The sequence below is a fragment of the Apium graveolens genome, chromosome 5 (genome assembly GCF_009905375.1).
Source record: "Apium graveolens cultivar Ventura chromosome 5, ASM990537v1, whole genome shotgun sequence".
Classification (NCBI taxonomy): Eukaryota; Viridiplantae; Streptophyta; class Magnoliopsida; order Apiales; family Apiaceae; genus Apium; species Apium graveolens.
Window position 1 is genome coordinate 252,429,679 of NC_133651.1, and position 20,548 is coordinate 252,450,226.

The 20,548-nt window shown below is 34.3% G+C and overlaps 1 protein-coding gene and 1 pseudogene across 1 annotated transcript; one reads left to right on the plus strand and one right to left on the minus strand.

Annotated features, from left to right (window-relative positions):
- The first annotated feature begins 2,094 nt into the window (after positions 1-2,094).
- Positions 2,095-6,253, plus strand: LOC141725056 (uncharacterized; annotated as a pseudogene).
- Positions 6,254-6,690: 437 nt separating this feature from the next.
- LOC141725055 (uncharacterized) lies at positions 6,691-20,332 on the minus strand. Its single transcript, XM_074527432.1, has 18 exons — positions 19,664-20,332; positions 18,430-18,540; positions 18,249-18,305; positions 17,899-17,975; positions 17,704-17,803; positions 16,836-16,909; positions 16,458-16,558; positions 16,261-16,364; positions 13,855-13,908; positions 13,713-13,768; positions 13,578-13,616; positions 13,348-13,489; positions 12,675-12,859; positions 12,011-12,078; positions 10,755-10,827; positions 9,746-9,807; positions 7,604-8,855; positions 6,691-7,079 (listed from the first exon to the last, which is right to left on the minus strand). The coding sequence occupies exons 1-18, from the start codon at positions 19,742-19,744 to the stop codon at positions 6,818-6,820; spliced, it is 2,898 nt and encodes a 965-aa protein (XP_074383533.1). The 5' UTR covers positions 19,745-20,332; the 3' UTR covers positions 6,691-6,817.
- Between the last annotated feature and the right edge of the window lie 216 nt (positions 20,333-20,548).

Genomic DNA, 20,548 nt, shown 5'->3' on the forward strand with positions numbered 1-20,548 from the left:
GGATAACTGTTGTGTGTGTTTGAATAAAATGAACTTAGTTTCAAAACATGTTTAGTTAGTTGGTTTGTAATAAAGAGAGTTTTGTAAGACTTTGAATTTGAGAATGTAATAAAAGTATTGTTGTGTTCTTGTCTTCATACCGTAACCTTAAAGATACTGAATAGTAGTTTTGAAGGGGTTAGATATATGTTTAAATAATTAGTACACAGGTTGATTTATGTTAGTAGTTGGCAAGTAACCCCCAGATCTAGACCCCGGATTTGGAGGGCGTTACAATTCCTGATCAGACAGTTACTAAATCTCAAATAGCCAAGATAGTTGAAATTGCTAAGGAAGTTGGTCTGCAGAAGTCTATCAAGTGAAAAGCATAGACTTCTACAATTTATCAAGGTAAAGAGACCAAACTTCAATCACCACATAAGGGGCACAGTACACAAGAACCATCTTCTCAAAGTGAAGATGCACCTGTTAATGCCCCAACTCCACAAGAACCACCTGCTCAAAGTGTAGGTGCAAGCATAACATCACATCTGACTATTCCTGACATTGCTCAAGGAAGTCGTATTTCCGTGGCTGATGACATTATGAAGATAATACAAGACATAGAAGCTCATCAAAAGCACATTGTTGGATTGTATGATGTTATCAATGATCCTTTGTTTGAGGGAAGCACAGAAAAACCTTCAGCTCAAAGGATTGGAGAAGTTTCTACACCTCAAGTCACATAGGAACCAATAGTTCAAAGTACTGTTGTAGACTTAGTATCAAATCCTAATATGGGGTCAATTCTTGACAAGCAGCACATTCTTGAGAAAAGGACAATTCTTGATGAAGCTGTTCCTGATTCTACAAATCCAGATGTACTGCTCACTTCTCAAGATAATATTGAAGCCATCTTGGTACAACCACTCACGGCTATACCAATGGTTTATACTACTCAAGGTACATATCCTTTACACTCTATTTTATCTGATGACATGAATATTATTAGACCTTTACAAAGAAATACCTCTAGTCATATGGTCACATACAACTCTTCTTATACACCTCTTATTTCTGTAGGACAAACTTATATGAGCCTTTCATGTGAGAATGAGAGAAAAGATTTAGCGAAAAATAAAATTAAAGAGAGGCAGGATCCTTACCTGGAAAAAAGAGAGGTAGATGAGTGTCACGATTTAGTTAATCCTTGTGAGGAAGCTCTGACTATTAAAAGTCACGAGATGAGTGGTGTGAGAAGTAATGAGATCACTTTAAAAGAACAAAGAGATTTATGTACTCATCACTACACCATAGATGACCTATTGTTACTTCTCAATTGGGTGTTACCTTAGAGTATGTTATTACAGATATAAAAATTTTACTCTATCACAATGCCGACACTAGGGGTTATTAAAGTTGTAAAGACTATGTGCCATAGCCCACTAAGGTGTTACGCAGCGCAACACAACACACTATGTTTATATAGACTATAAATAAAAAAAAATATAAAATTTAAACCAAAAATTAAATTAATCTTTAGGAATATTTACTTGGATTAAATAAATGAGTTAAAAGAACTCGGATAAAATAATTCATTGATTTGTCTTATAAAGTAAAATATGTCAAATAATTAATTTATTTACAATTTATAACTATAAAAAATATTAAATTTTTTAATTTAAGGAATTTGGATTAAAATGACTGTATAATATTTATTTTCTGCCCGTTAGAGCATGTAATCCCCTTATATTTTTACAAAATAAATAAATTAGTAGTTTTATTGTAGTAATTATAATTTACATAATTAAAAAGATTAAAATACTTAGAAATTTCTTAGAAATTTAAAGTATATCATATAGTAAAATACTTTTTATATTGTAATTTATTTTTAATTTTAGCAAGTAGTATGTTAACTAATTTTGATAGAATTCACTATAATATTTTTTATAAAAAATAACAACATATAAAAGTTTTAATTTTTTATAAATAAATTAAATTAATAAATTTAGGGTGATAATTATATTGTATGCAATTAAAAAATATTACAAAATTAAAAAACTGTAAATAAATTGGCAAATGGGCTAGGTTGCTGAAACAATCGGATCGGGATTCTAAAATTTGGGCGGCAAACATTTTGACAGACAGAGCGGGAATCCAAAATTTCAGACAAAAGGAAAGGGGAAAAATTATACTAATTGTATTTCACTTTCGCTCTCATCCATTTCACATTCGAGTAAGAGATTCCGGTTCAATTAGGGTTTCATCTAGGTTTAGATTCAATTCAATTCGATGCAGTGAGTGGAAAGGACAAAGTTGAGGACTCGGTTGTGGAGGATTTGGGGGAGTCGGTCAAGTTGAAGAGAGCAAATTGGAAGGCATTTGTGTTGTTAGGAGAAAGTTATGAGATGAAGGAGATGAAGGACAAGGCGGTGGAAGCTTATGAGGATACGATTCTAGTCGAGCAAAGGTGATAAACACAGGTATATGGATGTATTTCTTATCATATATATGTATGTTTATGTTCTTCATATAATTTTGTATTTTTTTGTTACTTGTTTGCTGAATGAGTACTGATATGAGCTCATTTATTTATTTTTATTTTTATTTTAATTATTGAATTGAAGTAGGTGGTTATTGATGTGATCAAAGCCATCACAAATGATTTAGGCCCATTGAGTCTTGATTCTTTCAGAAAAAAATAATCTTTCAGCTTCTTGGAAGTTTGGTGGGCACCAGACTCAAGTTGACGGAATTTCTTCCTCGGCTAAGGTCAGGGTTACTCTTAACCGCATCTGTATACTATATGTCTTAATCTACGCTTACCAAGGCAATATTCCTCAAGATGACAAGACCTTGTTTTACTTTGGGGAGTTTGTACACTAAGCTGCTTATCTTTTGTATTCCCTGATCTCAATGATCAGCAATCGAAAAGAAGAATTTTTCTTGTCTCACTTTTGAATCTGAATCCAATTTGAAACAGAAGCTTGCTATTTACACTGAGGGTTCAGCTTATTTTGCGCAAACTATTTTTAGAATAAATGTTTTCTAAAGTTTATGGCGTTTGATTGCTGATTGTGAATTTATGGTCTTTTTTTGACACTTAGATATTTATTTTGGTGGAAGATGTTATGGCCTCTCTTCCCTTTACATAAATTAGTCACCAGTATCTAGCGGTAAAGGGCCCTATGGTGTTCGTTATAATTTTATTCAACCTTATAACACCTTGTAGGATATGCATAACTCTAGCATTTTTCAGCTTGAGGAGGTGATGTTGCAGCTGTTTATTGGGCATAAAAAAGGAGTTCTCGTCTTCGTAAGTATCTTACAAGTAATGCAAAAGAAAAAACTAGATCTTCCACCTTGATTGTCACTGCTCGAATCTTGTGGTCTAGAACTGTTACTGTTTATTTAAGTATTTTCGGAATCGCATTATCATTTCTAAGTTAAAAGAAGTTTCATTTCTCAACTAGGGTAACTTTATCATTATTGCTTGAACATATATGGTGTTTCATAGTACGACATGGTATTCAAATCAACTATATTGGAGGCTCTTGTTAGTTGTTACTAGGGTAATATTCTTAAAGAGTTTTGGGTTTTGGTTGTTTTGTTGATTTAGTATGTGTTGACTTGTAGTTAGAGGCATCAACAAATCAAGAACCGAATCACAGGATTCCACTTTTTAAAATTTCTCCCAAGATCCTTTGTAGAGTATGTTCAGCTAAAGGTATGGTTTTGTATTTTTTGTTTTTTTTAGTCTCTACTTTTTTAGGTTCAGTAGTTCACAATTATACATGTTTAAGCCTTAATTCGTGTCCTGGTGGTTTTGATTTGTAGGCTGAACAAAAAACGGATGAGGTTTATGTGCACATAACTTTATTGCCTGAATCTGATGTAAGAAATTAGAACTTACACACTCTTTGTTTTTTTGAGAAAGTGAAATTGCCTTATTTAGATTATGTATGTGGTTTTTCAAATTGTGTACTAGGTTAGTTTTTAGTCAAGTATATTAGTTGATATTTAGTTGCTTTGTTGTCTGAATCTAATAATGACTTGGATTAAATACTCCGAGACTGCCTTTTTAAAGGTATTAAATACTCTGAGACTGCCTTTCTAATTATTTCCTTATGGTTGTAATTGAGCCTTTTTTAATTGACGAGGACTTTATGCTCGTGTAGAGGGAATATAAATTATATCAAATCTTAGCAAAGCAGCTGGCTTGGCCAATGCATCCTGAATCAGGACGCATTGACACGGGGACTCGTCATGCGACCCAAGTGTCCCTGCTTCTTAGGTCCTGATATTGATAACAGTGATGAGTATGTGAGGAACACTACTGCAAGAGCCTTTAGTGTTGTTGCTACAGCACTCGGTGCACCTGCTCTACTGCCATTTTTGATTGCTGTCCGTCAAAGTAAGAAATCATGGCAAGCTCGTCACACTGGGGTTAGGCTGTGCAGTTCTCCCTACTTGAGGTCTCTTGTAGAAATTATAATTTACGGCTTAAATGATGAGAAATCAAAGGGCACGACTATCACAGCACTGTCTTTAGCGGTTCTTGCTGAGGCTTCTGCTCCATATGGTATCGAAAGCTTCGATTCAGTTTTGAGGGTTGGGTATTAGATCACACAGGGGAAAAGTCCTGGCTGCTTTTTTTAAGGCAATTAGCTTTATCATACCTTTGATGGATGCAGAATATGCAAGCTACTATACAAGAGAAGTCATGGTCATGCTGGTACGTGAGTTTGAGTCAAATGATTTAGAAATGAAAATAATTGTGCTAAAAGTGGTCAAGCAGTGTGTGAGCACGGAAGGTGTCAAGCCTGATTATATTAGGAATACTTTAGGGCAGAGGGTGAAGTCTTACCTTCCCCAAATTTGTGGTATAATTAAGTACTGTTTGAACAACAAGAGTACAAAGATGAGACAGCAGGCAGCTGATCTTGTTTCCCGGATTGCAGTGTTCATGATACAGTGTCAGGAGGAGCAACTCATGGGACATCTCGGTGTTGTCTTATATGAGTCTCTGGGAGAAGAATATCCTGAAGTTTTGGGATCACTACTGGGAGCACTTGAAGCAATTGTTAATGTTTCTGGTATGACAAAAATGATTCCTCCGATCAAGGATTTGCTTCCGCGATTGGCCCCGATCTAAAGAATCGACATGAGAAGGTTCAGGAGAACTGTATTGATCTTGTTGGTCGAATTGCTGACCGTGGAGCTGAGTTTGTTCCTTCAAGGGAGTGGATGAGGATCTGCTTTGAGCTTCTTGAGGTGTTTAAAGTCCAGAAGAAGGGAATTCGCCGGGCAACAGTGAAGACCTTTGGGTACATTGCAAAAGCTATTGGACCGCAAGAGGTTCTAGGAACCTTGCTCAACAATCTTAAGGTTCAGGAGCGCCAGAATCGTGTTTGCACAACTGTGGCAATTGCTATAGTTTAACCTGCATTGATGAATGAATATCGTGTTCCCGAGCTAAACGTGCAAAACGGTGTTCTAAAATCCCTGTCCTTTCTTTTTGAGTATATTGGTGAAATGGGTAAAGATTACATATTTGCAATAACTCCATTACTTGAAGATGGTCTCACGGACAGAGATCTGATTCCCCGCTAGACTGCATCCTCTGCTGTCAAGCACATGGCCCTGGGTGTTGGGATGTGAGGATGCTCTGGTCCACCTGATGAACTACATCTGGCCTAACATTTTTGAGACTTCACCGCATGTCATATAGTCATATATGCTGTCGTGGAAGCCATTGAAGGGATGACGGCCGCGTTATGTTCCATCCAGCAAGAAACGTTAGAGAAGCATACTGGAAAAATTTACAACTCAGCTCTATCTTGGTGCTCAGGACGCACTGCTGGCTTCTTATCCTACATTGGCCGATGAAGCAACCAACATTTACAGCAGGCCAGAGCTAACAATGTTTGTCTAAACTGAGTCTTTACACAATTAGGGTGTTGCATGTTTCCAAATAATTACTAATACTGCTTGTTCTGCAGATGTTAGTTCCTTATACCGTCACATTGCCGATTCATAATAAATTCATGTCACAGTTCCCACACAACACACGGTTCCATTGGAACTATGTTATGCCAGAGCTACTAGTTGCAAGAGAAAATGTAATGCTAAAAACCTTTCACTCGTAAATTAATGAGCAGTAAGCAGTTGTACTAAGCATCACTAAATTTCGGATGCAAAAAATTGTACAGTTGATTGCATCTAAACAGTTGATTGCATCTAAATTAAATACATCAGCTTGGGATCATATTTTCGATCATATTTTCAAATGCCGGAAATAACACACTATACTAATATGATTTAAGTAATGAAAATCCAAACTGGAGAGGACTTCCACTTTAGACGCATATTGCAAGTCCAGAATTTCATTCCCTAGAAGCTTCTTAACCTTTTTCCTGAAACCTTAGGGAAGCAAAAGAGTCTAAAAAGAGAATGACTGAAACTATTATTTTGGGTGTGTTTGGTATTGCAACAGCAGCTTTTCGCTGAAAAACAGTTAAAAAACTGTTTGGTAAAATTTAAAAGCTGCTTTTCTGAAAAGTGCTTTTGGCTTAAAAGCTGCTATTAGAGAAAGCAAGTCCCCCATGCTTTTAGAAAAAGTGCTTTTCAGCTGTTGCGGGAAGCAGATACTGATTTCACCATCAAACCTTATCAAAAGCATCATTATTTTTAATTTTTTGCATCAAAACATATCCGTATCAAAAAAATTACCAAACAATCATCTGATTTTTACAACAGCATTTTTTCCAGCAGCACTTTTTTTAACAGCACAACAATTTTTAACAGCAATCCCAAACAGAGCCTTTATTTATGAATATCAGCATGCGCATTGAAACACTGAATTGCTAAAGAACGTTCCTTTCTCAGCTATCTTTTTGACACCAGTCTCTGCATGATGAGACCGAGCAATCTGAGGAGATAGCTGGATTCTGTCCATTATATTAACACGAGGGGCATCAAGAATCACTTTAGGCAAAGATAAAGCCCACTGCATGCCCCATATGGAAAGCGGTCTCATGTATGTCAGAGATCGGAAGTGCCCGTCCACAGTCCACCCCTCTGGAGTTTGGAAGGCGTATCTGCATAAGTAACTTCATTATAAGTTTATCCCAGAGAAGGAATGCAGTACGAAAATGTAAATTTTAGAGAAGCATATATTATTTACAGAGAAAACAGTATTCACATTCAAGAAAAAGTATAAATTAATAGGATAAATTACTAAAGAAGTGACAAGATAATTAATATTTAAAACGCAACGATGTGAGTAAAAGCACCTCCCCTCTCCCCCGGGGCGTGCAAATGGCTCAAATAGCTGTTGCAACTCATTTATTTCATGATTCATGCACAATTATTTCATCTCATGATTCATAAATTACGGTACGCCATTAAAAAAATCTCTATACATAAAATACAAGTATATTATCAGCATAAATGTATGAACGCTTGCCATGGCATAAGTACATTTAATCAATATCATAACGTTTGTACTTCCATAATGTTCAAGTATTGGCATCTGGGGAACTGGAATAGAGAGTGCAGAAACATAAAAGAACTATGAAAATGACCAAGAAGATGTCTTGTGGACTAAAATTATAAAACTCACCCAAATCCATCCTCTGACCAGCCTGCATAGAATATACCTTCTGCTGTAGTGAAAGCCTGTTCTTCCATACCAGCATAAATCATGGTGGCTGCCGCAGCATAGGTGACACCTGTCCATACTTCTCGAGATTGCATGCAACAATCATCCACCTTTCCATTAGGATGCATCCCGTTGACAGCGCCCATTTTCCCTCCTCTGACTTTCATAACATTGAACTCATAAATTTTTTGAAGGGAGCTTTGAATCTTTAAATCGTCAAAAAGATTTGGCAAAGCTGAGGATGCTGTATACCATTGCCCAGCCAATTGATCAGCTTGGATTGATTTACTATTACTGCTTGACCCACTGTCATAATTAAAATATGATCCATTCCACAATTTATCTTCCAGTACTGATTTCGCCTTAAAAAATTTTATTTTGTATCTTTCAGCAGCAAAGTTGTCACCCAGTTGCAAAGCCATTGCTGCTGTAGCTTGAAGTGCAGCGACCCATAAGCAACCACAGTAAGCACTTACACCATGAACTGTCCAAGCATCATATGTTTGATCTGGAAATCCATCATTCTCGATGAGACAATCGTTATCGCGGTCAAACTGTTCCATGTACTCCATTGCAGCACAAACAGCAGGCCATACATCAGCTCCAAATGACAAATCCCCTGTTGCTGCAAAATCTCTATATACTTGAAGCACAAACTTCGGATTGAGATCCTTCCACTTGCTAGTATCATGTATATTGTATGCATTCATTTCATGCCAGGGATCATGAGTTCCAAGGTCATGGGGAACTGCTCCTTTAACCTTACGGATTCCCCAGTTTCCCTCCGATAAAAATTTTACTTTTCTTTTATCTTCAAATAACACAGCGTTTGCAAACTCCCGCTGAATACTTAATTCGATTTTGGGGAACAGCTCAAGGAGAGCAAAAGATGCATAAAAATGAACATCATATGTACACCACATAATATACTCCACACCTTCTAAATACAAAAATCTACCAACATCATCAATATTATTTTCATGAGAAGGGTATTTATGGTAGTCTTCCCTCTCTTCTCCCTGACATTTAACTGAATCATCTTCATCAGAACAACCTGTATGAGTGCTTTCAACATCACCTGTTGATCCATCCTCCATGGTACTACCAGATCCATAATTATTTGTACTTTCAACAACTGCATCATCTATGTACTTCACCGCGTTGCTTGTTTGATGGTGCTCAGAGCCACCATCTGCAGCGGGTAAGGCAGAGTCTAAAGAATAAGACAAAAATATTGTTAATGCTATATAAACAGCATATTGAAATTTGAAAGGGAATAGGAGAAACATGTTGTATTGTATATTTCAAGTACGATGATTGCAATACAAACATTTATATCTATACCAAGCAACTATAGTTGTTATATGCTGTTGTCCCTGAGAGATATTAATGATATTATACACGGTGATAAAGAGTAAAAACTTGAGAAGAAATCTCAAGCAAGCATATCTCTAAAGTCTAAGGTGAAGTGTATCTTAAAGCGAGATGTGATAAGATTGCAATGTAGGTAGCGGGTGACTATACAATATTCAACTGAACATGATAAGAGCTCAAGTCAAAACATACTGAACATCTGCGTCCTAGTAAAATACGTGTTCAATTGTTCTCAATGATAAATAATAAACATTGTGTAATCATGTATTTATGGACTTGACTTTTTCCAGTATGATTTTATACTAGTAATATTTGTATATAGGCTTATGTTATAAGATTAATTACTAAACAAGCTAATAGTCAAGATTCAGTAAACTAAGTATATGTTTTAATAAACAATATATGTATTGTAATTCTTCGTATCTTACATGATTACTATAGGGTAAGGACTATGGTATGCAACATCGACAACACAAGTTAAATCATGTAATTCTGCAGAATGTAAAGGGTTAGTGAATATTATTATTTCTATCGGCAACTGCTTGCGTCATAACTCATAACTATGTAAGATGACAACGAAAAGTATATGCTATTAAGATACCAGTAGGTTGCTGTCTGCAACTTGTAAACACAAACTGACAACTTGAGTAGAGAGGCATTTAGAGATGAATATTACTATCTGCAAATTGTAAACAGAAACTACAAACACAAGATAGTACAGATTCATACCGATCCAAACTGTCCCGCCAGCAACCAAAAAGTATAGTTCATTAAATAACGTGAATTTGTACCTGAAAAAATATCAGATGGTGCATTGTTATTAGTTTGAAATTTTGTCTTAAAGTGAACATTTTCAAAAACATAAGTAGGCGGGTGTTGCAATGTTGAATCCTTCTACCTCTGTCTTCTCACTTGGAAAGCACAAAACAGATCGATTGTCACACAAGGGGAATAAGGTATATTAGCATGATCAAAGTGATTTTGATGAACAAGAATTGAAGTTGAAAACAAGTAATTAAAGTATAAATTCTTCTTCTGAGCTTAACTCGAGGATTAAAGACCAAGTAGGAACACATAGTGCGCCTGATGATTATTCAAATAAAAAGGTAATTCTAACATACTGTTTGGACTAATTGGAAATCCAAACAGGACAAAGGTACTTGTAACATATTGTAAGTTGGACTGATAGAAAAGCCAAACAGGAACTTATAGGACCCAAATTAACAGCATGTTTTTTAGCACGTCAGATGATTTTAGTGACATGGATTTAAATAAATAACTTTGGAAGACAATTTATTTTTTTTTACTTTGGAAGACAATTTATTAGTAACCACTGATGCGGAACAAAGAATAATAAAATTGATTTGTTTATATTTTACATTATTAGTTAGATTTAAAAGTATATAATTGATTGGGTACTTAATATTAAGTATATTTATTAGGAAGATTCTAGATTATGCTATTAGAATAATGGTAGGATTTGTTTCCTTCAATTAGTAGATATTTATAAGGATTTGGTTTTAGGAAATTACTTGCCTCCCAAATAATTAATTATCGATACAAACTTTGTAATCTCTCATATTGGAATAGAGATGAATATTATGAACTGAATCTGCGGATTTGTGTGTTTCTTGGTGATTCTCTGCAGGGATAGGCCTTTTCTCCTTGTTTAACCCTTCCCTTACCCTTGTCCTACATCAACCACGGATATCAATGTTTCTGTAACTAATTAACTTACCATTCTGGTAGTCTATCATCGTTGAGAATAGGATTTTGCCATCTCTCAATCTCTTCTTCCCATTTCTTGTAATCTGATCAAGAATTAAAAAAAATTAGTTCACGGGGAAACTATAGTTCTTCAAAACTCCATCAGAAAAGTAAAAGATTTGCATGCAAATCATGCACTATTTTCTGGTCATGTTGAAAAACCTGGCATGGGATTCAATACGTTTTTAGGAAAATAAGCACCAGTCAGAATTAGGATTCTCAAGCCTGATCCTTCACTGATAATTATTGCATCTTTGTTTCTTTTATATGGGCTACCCTGGCAGTTTTTTATATTGGGCTACTTTATCTCAAAACAAAAAAATAATTGCATGCCACCAATGACAAAACAAATAATTTGTTCTAGAAACTTGATGGGTATTTAGTTTTCTAAATGTCCAAAAGATCATATGGAGTAATGATTTAGGCTAAAGGTTTTGATGTTGTAATGGATGAATAATTAGTTGGTGTAGTCACTAGATACCCATGTGAGCTGAAAAAATAAATGAAACGTAGAAATTTGAAGTCCGAAAACATTCAATGCAGTAGAGATGGAAGTTTCGACTGCATTGCATGTTAAATCTGTAAAAGTTACCAAAAACCTGAAACCCTGAAAAGAAATACACCTACAAAGTGTTCTGCATAGTTCAATATCAATTTGGCATCAATAGGGACATAACTGATGGAGTTTGGAACACCATGCTGGCTGCAATGGAGAAGTAAGAAGATGGGTCCTTGATTTTTGACGTGAATAATTTAAGTTTGATTTGTATTAATGTTTGAATGACTATAATATACCGAGCTAAGAAAAACAATACCGAAAGGTTGAGATTCAGCTCTTTTAGAGTATTAAATATTGTCACTCGTCACCTATGTCGTCTATTGTGGGGCTTCTCCACCGACATGACTGTTAATTATTTGATGTTAAACAGTCCAGGTTTAGACTTGGCATAATAAAAGTGACTTGTCAGGCTTGAATGTAAAAATGATGTTTTCTTGCTACTAGTGGCCATAGAAGATTATGATGGCATGAGAGTGTTGACTTGTGTGTTACAAATCAGATTGATATATTCGTACAGTATTGATATGTGTGTATATATTGATTGGAATGACATGTTCTTATAAACTTGATTACTCGAGTGGTATACAACTGCGCAATACTTGATTACAGTACACACCATGGTTGTAATTGCAAGGATGTTAGATTTTAAGAACAGACAGGAAGCATACTTGTTAGCGCATCATGGACTAAATTCAATGCAGCCCTTTCAGAAGTGCCATAGTATTTCGTGTACCTCCTGCACCAAGTAACTGCTAGTTAATATCTCAATTCAAAATACAAAGATTTATGCAATATAAAATATCCAAGTTGCATAACATAGTAAAGATTTAAGACTCCATCTTTTTGAAAATAGAACTTCCTTGTTCATTTGAAGTCAAAGTGACTAAGCTTCGAATCCGAAATGATTAAATCCATTAGAAAGTAAACAGTTGTATTTTTTTTATTTGTCAAGAATGCAGCTGTAACTTTTACGGCTTGCAATGACTATAATTAAAGAAAAATAATACAAAATTTGAATTTTTAGCAAAGAATTAACCATTATAAACATCTGCTTTAGAGAGGATGGTTAAGTAATGACAACTTCACTACACAAAGAAAGTTTACAAGGAAAAATCTTGAAAGCATTTTATAAATGAATGAAACATGGTCGTCCGTATCGTAATGATAAGTAACAAGACAATCAAATTCATTGATTAGAGGACGACTGGACGAGAAAGGATTTTTACTAAAACCTTATCAATTACTCAAACATGACCATAAAAGTATATTATCTTGAGTGGCTATGCAGGGAAAGCTGAAAATATTTAGTAAAGAGCAAATTAAATAATTTACCTATGATAAGATTTTCCTTTACGAAATTTAACTTTGGGGGATGACCATGCAAGAGAAAATGCCATTGTGCACTTTCCTTGAGGCTCAACCCAAGCTGAAGCAGAAATAGCAGCACAACGTGTCTCTCCAGGTGATGAAGGCATGCTTGGTCCAGCATCGAAGTTATCCCTATCGAAGCAACCATCCTTAAGAAACACATAAACAAATCAGCAGTAAGAAAAGCATTTCGGGTAAGTAATCTGTGAACAAAATATTATTTATATAATAAAATAGGAGTTGTCAATGTGTAAGACCAAAATATTCAGTGAATTGTAGCATTATGAGAATAAAACTTCCCAGACGTTATTCTTGATTAATTAGTTAAAAATTTATAATAGATAATGGATAATTGAATACTCAAAACAGAACTTAACCAAAAAAAGATAGGAAAACTCAAAGAAACAATTTAGTCTTCCTCCTTTATCAGTTAAATATACAGTAATGTATATGTGGTTATCCTAAATTACAGGGAAAGATTTGTTTCATCTCATAGCACTAAAAAAGGCCTATGCAATCCCGGAAGAAGGCGATATTTATATTAGATTCAGGCAGCCTTTCGCAACATAGTTATATACAGAGAAGTACTAAAACAGCACATATGGGATGGGTTATTAGCTAACAGCTACATCCATACCTGGGCCATTTTGCCCCACATGGCTTTGGCTGTAGGACAACTTTCCTTGGAAAGGCCAAAAGATGGTAAGACAGTAACACTAACATTCTGAGTTTCACATGCTGCAATGGCGAAAGTAACAGGATGGTTCCCTTTTGAAGTTCTGCAAGCATCCAAATTTAATCATCAGCGTTATACTATTATACAAATTGCAATTAAACAAGAGGGGGGAGTATGGTCTGGTAACTTGCTTGTGATGTAGAAGTACACCAGATACTCCATCTTCAGCGCTAAAAAAGAGGGAGAAAACTGTAAGGAAACAGAAAGTAACATATTTCATGAGTAAAAACAAAAGTAAATTTTACAAGATATTTATGCATACTAACATAAAAGGCTCATTAACATGATCTCCAGAGAGGTGTGAGACTCCTCCAATTGAATTCTGTAGAAAATAAAGACTTGTGCCATGTTAGGCCTGTCTTACTGGTTCACTCAGTGTAAAAAGCTGAAGTAGGAGAATTAACTTACCGCCCACGTAAAAAGAAGGCTGACTTTTGCCCTTTCCTTTCCAGTATTGACCAGCTAAACACAAACAGGTAAGAACTCATTATTCAAAGCATTGAACCAAGTTCTTTTAGGGGTACTTAATGAAAGAATAACTACAGTTAAACCTCTACAATTTAATAATCTAGGGATCGAAGAATTTAATTGATTTATCAAAACTATTAATGTACCAAAATTTAATGTACACTGTCTCTATTGTGTTGTGACTGAAAAATTATTTAAAAAAATTAATTTTATAGGTGGTATTGATTTATCGGTTATTAATTTATTGAGGTTCTACAATATTTCGTTTAGTACCAACTGATATGCATTAGTTGCGCTACAACAATGTTGTTGCCCGCCCGCCCTAATCTCCCCATGCAACCACCCATCCATCCATTTTGCTACCTTAATATTTTCTCACGTGATGCAAAATTATCTGTTCCTCCTCGTTTCTCATGACTGACATTTTGCTCTTCCCTAGCGCAACCGTATCTCCTTCTAATCCATCTTCCTCTCCGGTCTTTATGTTGAGGTTAGTCAACATATTTATGTATATATATGCATAAGTTAAACTATTAGCCTCCTGAATAATTGTGTAATATAACTCTGCAAAAGTGTATATATATCAGAATTAGTCTATAACAAAAGAAACTAACAATTCAAAAAATGGTAATCATTAGTACATGTATATGTGTATATATAGTTTTTTATAATTTTATAAGAATAGATTATTTGAAACCTATGAGTATCAATTAAGATTAATTTTCTTTTGTCTAGAATCTTATTTGTTATACAAGTATTTAGGATATCGATAGATACAATTGTAATTATCATTATTTAAAGTTGAATATTTTAATTGATAAATGCTTTGACATAAGTCGGCGGATTTACTGTGTTCACTGCCGATTCTCTGAGAAAGTAGGTCAATATCTCCTTGTTCCCTCTTTCCCATCTGTGTTCTACACTAATTTGTCATTTGTGAATAATCGTCCCCATATTTTTCGTTTCCAGGAAAGCACTTTTATACTTACTGTATAAATCATTCTATTCTGTAAATAGTATTCAACTGTTAAAATATGCGTACTATTGTCCTTTGTTTTTTCATTCTGTACACACATTGTTGTCTTGCTGTACACTCAGCAATGATTTTATGGTGTACACTCTGAAATGATTTTATGGAAATGCATGTAGTATAGTAATAATTAAATTCATTATCTTCTATTAGTAAGTAATTTACGTATTATAGAAACATTGAAAACATACATAAAGCTAATCTCTAAAATCAGACAATATTAGCCAACAAACTCTGTAATCTTTATATGTTGGTAGTGAAATTTAGTTTGTATATTAGTAAATCTTATATTTGTAAACGCTTAAAGATTTTTTTAATTTAGGTGAATCCCATGTCTGTATTAGTAGATTTCGGAGGTTTGAAGAGTTTTTGGCTAAGATGACTTATGTGGAGAGCGGAGACCCCATATATATATATATATATAAATGATTTCCATGTATAGCTCCTCTCAGTAGTTCAGTGTCATATTTTCTCAAAGTTCAACGTTTTGCTTTTGCATATCTTAGACTCTGGGTGTCACATATCTGGGCTTCATAGCTGATCTCATTATTTTTAGAAAATCCATTGGGTCAAGTCTCAGAATGCAATCCTTTCTTGAAGGCTTGGCATGACTTAAACTTGCATTAAATAATGGTTGTCACGTCGATGAGTCGAGGCGAGTCGACTAGTCGACAAAAAAATAATATATTATTATAAACTAAAAGTACTATATACACACACACACACACACACATATGGTATATATTATGTATTTGAGATTCTAAGTTCTAGGTTCTATGTTCCAACTCCTTCAACAATGTTTTATTTCAGATTCTAAGGAATTAAGAATCCGACACTTGGAGAGAATGATGAAAAAGCTATAAGAGTTAACAAATAACAACAATGAAAAGTACTTGCAATCATGTGAAATATGCAACAATTGATCAATAACAATTTTCTGATACAACTGTGATGTGATGTGGTAGTGCAGCATGCAACAAAATTTATGCAGAAAAATATATACATTCAGCAACTTGACTAGGCGACCGAAATATTGACATTCCGCTAGTCCACATGTTGAGTCGACATCCAATCACCGGTTGTAGACTAGTCGCGACTAGTCGACCAACATGACAACCATATTTGAATTTAGTAACAACGTCAAATATCAACAATTTGTTTCAGTGGATACTAAGTGCAACTACAACATCCTATTCATGTCTTCTATGAGACTATGATAACACATAGATAGATACCGATTTAGTCATATTATTATCTGTTCAGGAGAGATACATCGAGAAAATAAATTAAATGCAAATATAAAGTTAATTTCTTACCGTGTAAACAAAAACAGTGGTAGGAAGACTGCTATCCTGATAATTATGTGGTATAAAAGGCGATATTTGGCGACAAGATACTTTCAGTTCTGGATCTGGTTCACCTTGAGGTGAGAAAGAAAAAACAATTTAGTAAAGATTAAATATATCATCAGAGGGATGCGTAGCCTCAAAAAAGAGTGGCTGTTTAGTTATACCATCATATATCGTCCACGCCCTCGGAAAAAGTGCATGATATGTTGAATGCTGGCCACTCAAATTCCAACCCCACGAAGACAGACCATCATACGAAGATTGCCTACAAATTTAAGAATACCACAACTTATTATGAAACTTTCATTTCGCTTACAAAACTGAGATTGAATTGGACAAACTTAGAGTTGATGCACTCTTTCTTAATTCTACGATATAGAATTTTCATTTAGGAAACATCTTATTGAATGAAATTTAACCTACAGATTCATAATGTTAAACAGTGATAGCCACCGCCTAGAGAAAGGGCAGTGCTGAATATTTTATATTAAAAGAGGCAAAGAGCTCATTGGAGAGGAAAAATAATAACAGTGTTCCCTTACCCTAGATTTTCATGTTGCCCAGGAGATAAGACAGATGCATATTTTTTACTTCCACCATCCCGAGATACAAAAATCTGCATCAGAGCAGAAATAAAACATAAAAAGGTTGAACATAAGTATTATTTTACTACCTTTGCAACTTCCAAGCATGCATGTATTTTCCTAAATGAGAAAAAACTAATCTCGAGAATCTGATGAGGTCAGATGCAGAGGCATATAATCCTGCTGTACTAACTTGAAAACAACTCATACTAGCTACTCAAATAGTGTAGGACAGCAGTTTCCTTTAACATATTTTACTATATATTACTAGGTTGTACCCCGAGCACAACTCCCACATCAACAGGATCTTAGAAAGGTGATATACACCTTATTTTATAAAGAGACTCTATCCAGGGGTTACTTAGTATTACAACAAATTATTCAATAGTGGCATAATAATAATCATGGATAGATGCCGTGACCTGATTTATAACATTAATGTAAATAGAAAATTCGAAATTACTAGAACCAGCTGTAACTTGTCAACACTGATAAGTGATAACAGATGCTTGTGATACTAATTCTTACATGGCAACTCAGGATGTCTCTAAGACATACGAACTTCTACAAGAACAAAAAAAAGTATTTGACCAATGGAATATCACATCATAAGCATTTGCATTAAATTAAATAAATTTTTGGACTGCAATTAGTCTTTAACTTTTAGCCTTGATCCATATCCAAATTTAGAGAAAAAAGTCTCCATCAGTCTGCTTAAATCATAGTTACTTACTCGCGTGAAGAAAGATCATATAAAACATGAAAATCTAATAGTTTGCCTAATGGATATAAATAATTAAATGATAAGCGAAAAGAAGAGCTTTACAGAGAATTGATTAGCCATGATAGGAGAAGTGTCACAGGTACCGGGAACAATTTGAAAGTTTCTGAATTCACCTCTAAAACCTCTTGATATGCTACCACTTCTGTGACATTGTTAATATTGAAACATTATCCGATGCATAAACTTCTTAGATAAAATGATGTAGAAAATATTTTAAAATAATATCCCAGATCTTACCCCATTCCTCCCAGGGGAACCCCCAGGGATGCTGATGGCTTGCAACTTACGCGGGTAAAAGGATCAATTGGTGCTTTCTGCATATATCAAAGATGATTAATTTCAATTTAAATATCAGATTCACCAAGATAGAATAAATCTTCCTTCACTTGTGTGGTAGGTATATCTTGATCAGAGGGGCAAAGAAAGACTTGGTCTCTATATTCTTACTCTTATCGTTGAATTAGAGAGATGGTGAGGTTGTAGAAGATAATGGCAGAGGTATGTAGAATATCAAAAGAACATTTCTTCTTCCTTCTCCATTATTGGACAAGTATATAGTACTACAGGAACAGGATTAAGAGAATTACCCTTCCTTGGGAGGCTTCCTCCCTTACATATGACCACAGTCGTATACCAAGTCGAGCCTGAAGCATATAATTAAAGCATCAGATATTAGATGATAATCAAGCTATATTTTAATTTAAATTATGATACAGAGTGTATACGAGGCCTATAAAGTAATATGTAGATTCCTGGAAAGAATACTACCATTTTAATTGCCTCCATAAATGTAACACTAAATTCCTTCAGAATACTAGCATGGCTGTTTAATTTCCTTCTCCATGCATGTTTTGGTGGAGCAGAGCTATCAGAATCAAGCTACAAGAAAAGAATCAGAAAAACGGCCATTACGAGTACATCTAGAACTAAAAAGCTACATAATTAAATTAACCAAACAAATAGATATATGCTGATATTAGTAAGTAATAAAAGAAGAAACAGATTCCCAAAACAACAATATTATGTAAAAGAAACTTAGTACATAGAGCATTAACAAAAAGATGTCAGGTGATTGGGCTTTCTTTTGGCTTTTAATACAGAAACATAACTATATAACGGTTGCTAGTGTCATCGAGAATGCAGTTGATTGCTATGTCAAGCATGACCCTAGTAGCTAGAAATCTATGTAAATTTCTACAAAATAATCTAGTTGCAGATTTCATGTTTCTTTATACTATGTAAAATAATCATGTGGAAGTTAATGATAGGAGGGGGAGGCTCAATTTTTTTAATATTAATAGATTAGCAGTTTGATTGTTTTAAAAAACTTAACTTGCAAAAAATGGAAGTATGGAACTCTCGAGCTATAGTAATACTCCCACCCCAACCGTCTTAGAGTTATAGACTTTACAATTACAATGAGGTGACATTTCACGCAAATTTAACTTTGCAATAGATCCTTTGCATTTGTAGAAATACGAAAAACCATACCAGATTTAATTAAATATTAGGACATCTTACCAACTTTTATATATAAATTCAGTTACAAAACAAAATAAAGAAGTAACATCAGTCATTATAACATCAAAACTACCATGGAGACCATTTCATACAATATCTAATATCACACATCTTGTTATAAAAATTTTAACTACGGTAACATATTTTCTTCTTTAACGATGGCTAGTTCAACGACCTCATTAGTTTTTCAAGGGAATTATACATTAAAAACAAACGAACACAGTTTGATTTGAATAAAGGTATCATCAAACTAAACAAATCGCTTCTAATTTATTTAAAAAACCAACTATCCACACCAAATGCACCCCACATTGACACCAAGAATGCAGAAATAAACACAAACATCCCACAGATTGCGCCATACACCACATTACATTTCAACTAACATACAATACTTGATTACTTAAAGAATATAGAGGCATTGATAAACAACACTATAAACACTTAAAAAATATGATCTTAGCAGTTCAAAAGTACACACCAGCTCGAGAGTTGCCCGGCTTACATACTCTTCCGGTGGCCACGAACTCTTTCGATATTGAAATATACTTCCACTAACCATGTCTAACTACTTAAAAGTGTGATTCTCAATCAAGTCTTATCTCCTAAACTTATATAAAAAATACCAACATCAACTAATCTAGCTATACATATACACATATATATATAAAACTCAAAAGGCTTCAATTTGAGCTCCAAATCAAAGATCAAAGTAGAAACAAAACTCCAATCCACTAAAGATCAAAACTTTAAAGCAAAATCAGCAAATTCTTGGATTACTAAACCAAACTATACAAGAAATATAAACAAAAGATTCAAGAACTAGGGTTTATAAGGCCTTATGAAAAGTGAATGTGGGTCATCTAGTTTGGGGTTGAAAATTGAAATGGGCTAAAAAAGATTGAATTTTGAGAGATGGGTATCAGAGTATTAGTTGAAAAGTGATGATTCAAAATAAGATGGAGGGCTGTAGAAAAGAGGAAGGATTCAAAAATAGCTGGAAAAGTAAGCATGTAACAGGTGTGTATGTAGAGATTATATATACATACATGGAATGTGGGGGAGAGAAAGGAGGGAAGATGTTGGTCAGTCTCAGGCCAACAATAGTGTTGTGGAATTTTGACGTAGATTTCTGATTTCTACGTGTTTTATGACTCCACTTTTTATTTTTTTTATGGGAAATGAACTCTTTCATGATTGTACAACATCCTGACTTTTGGTTAAATGTGTTTTGAAAAAAATTATAAAGATATTGTCGGATTATGATTAACTTTCAATGATCCGTTTGTGTGTTGATGGGCAAATATTAAATATTAATTTTTATAAATTTAAATTATTTTTATCAGTGAATTAATATTTATGATAA

Coding starts and splice junctions, on each gene's coding strand:
- LOC141725055 (XM_074527432.1), bottom strand. CDS start 19,744: ATGGTTAGTGGAAGTATATTTCAATATCGAAAGAGTTCGTGGCCACCG. Junction 13,490..13,577: donor GGTGTACTTCTACATCACAA/GCAAGTTACCAG, acceptor GGATGCTTGCAG/AACTTCAAAAGGGAACCATC. Junction 9,808..10,754: donor GATGATAGACTACCAGAATG/GTAAGTTAATTA, acceptor ATATTTTTTCAG/GTACAAATTCACGTTATTTA.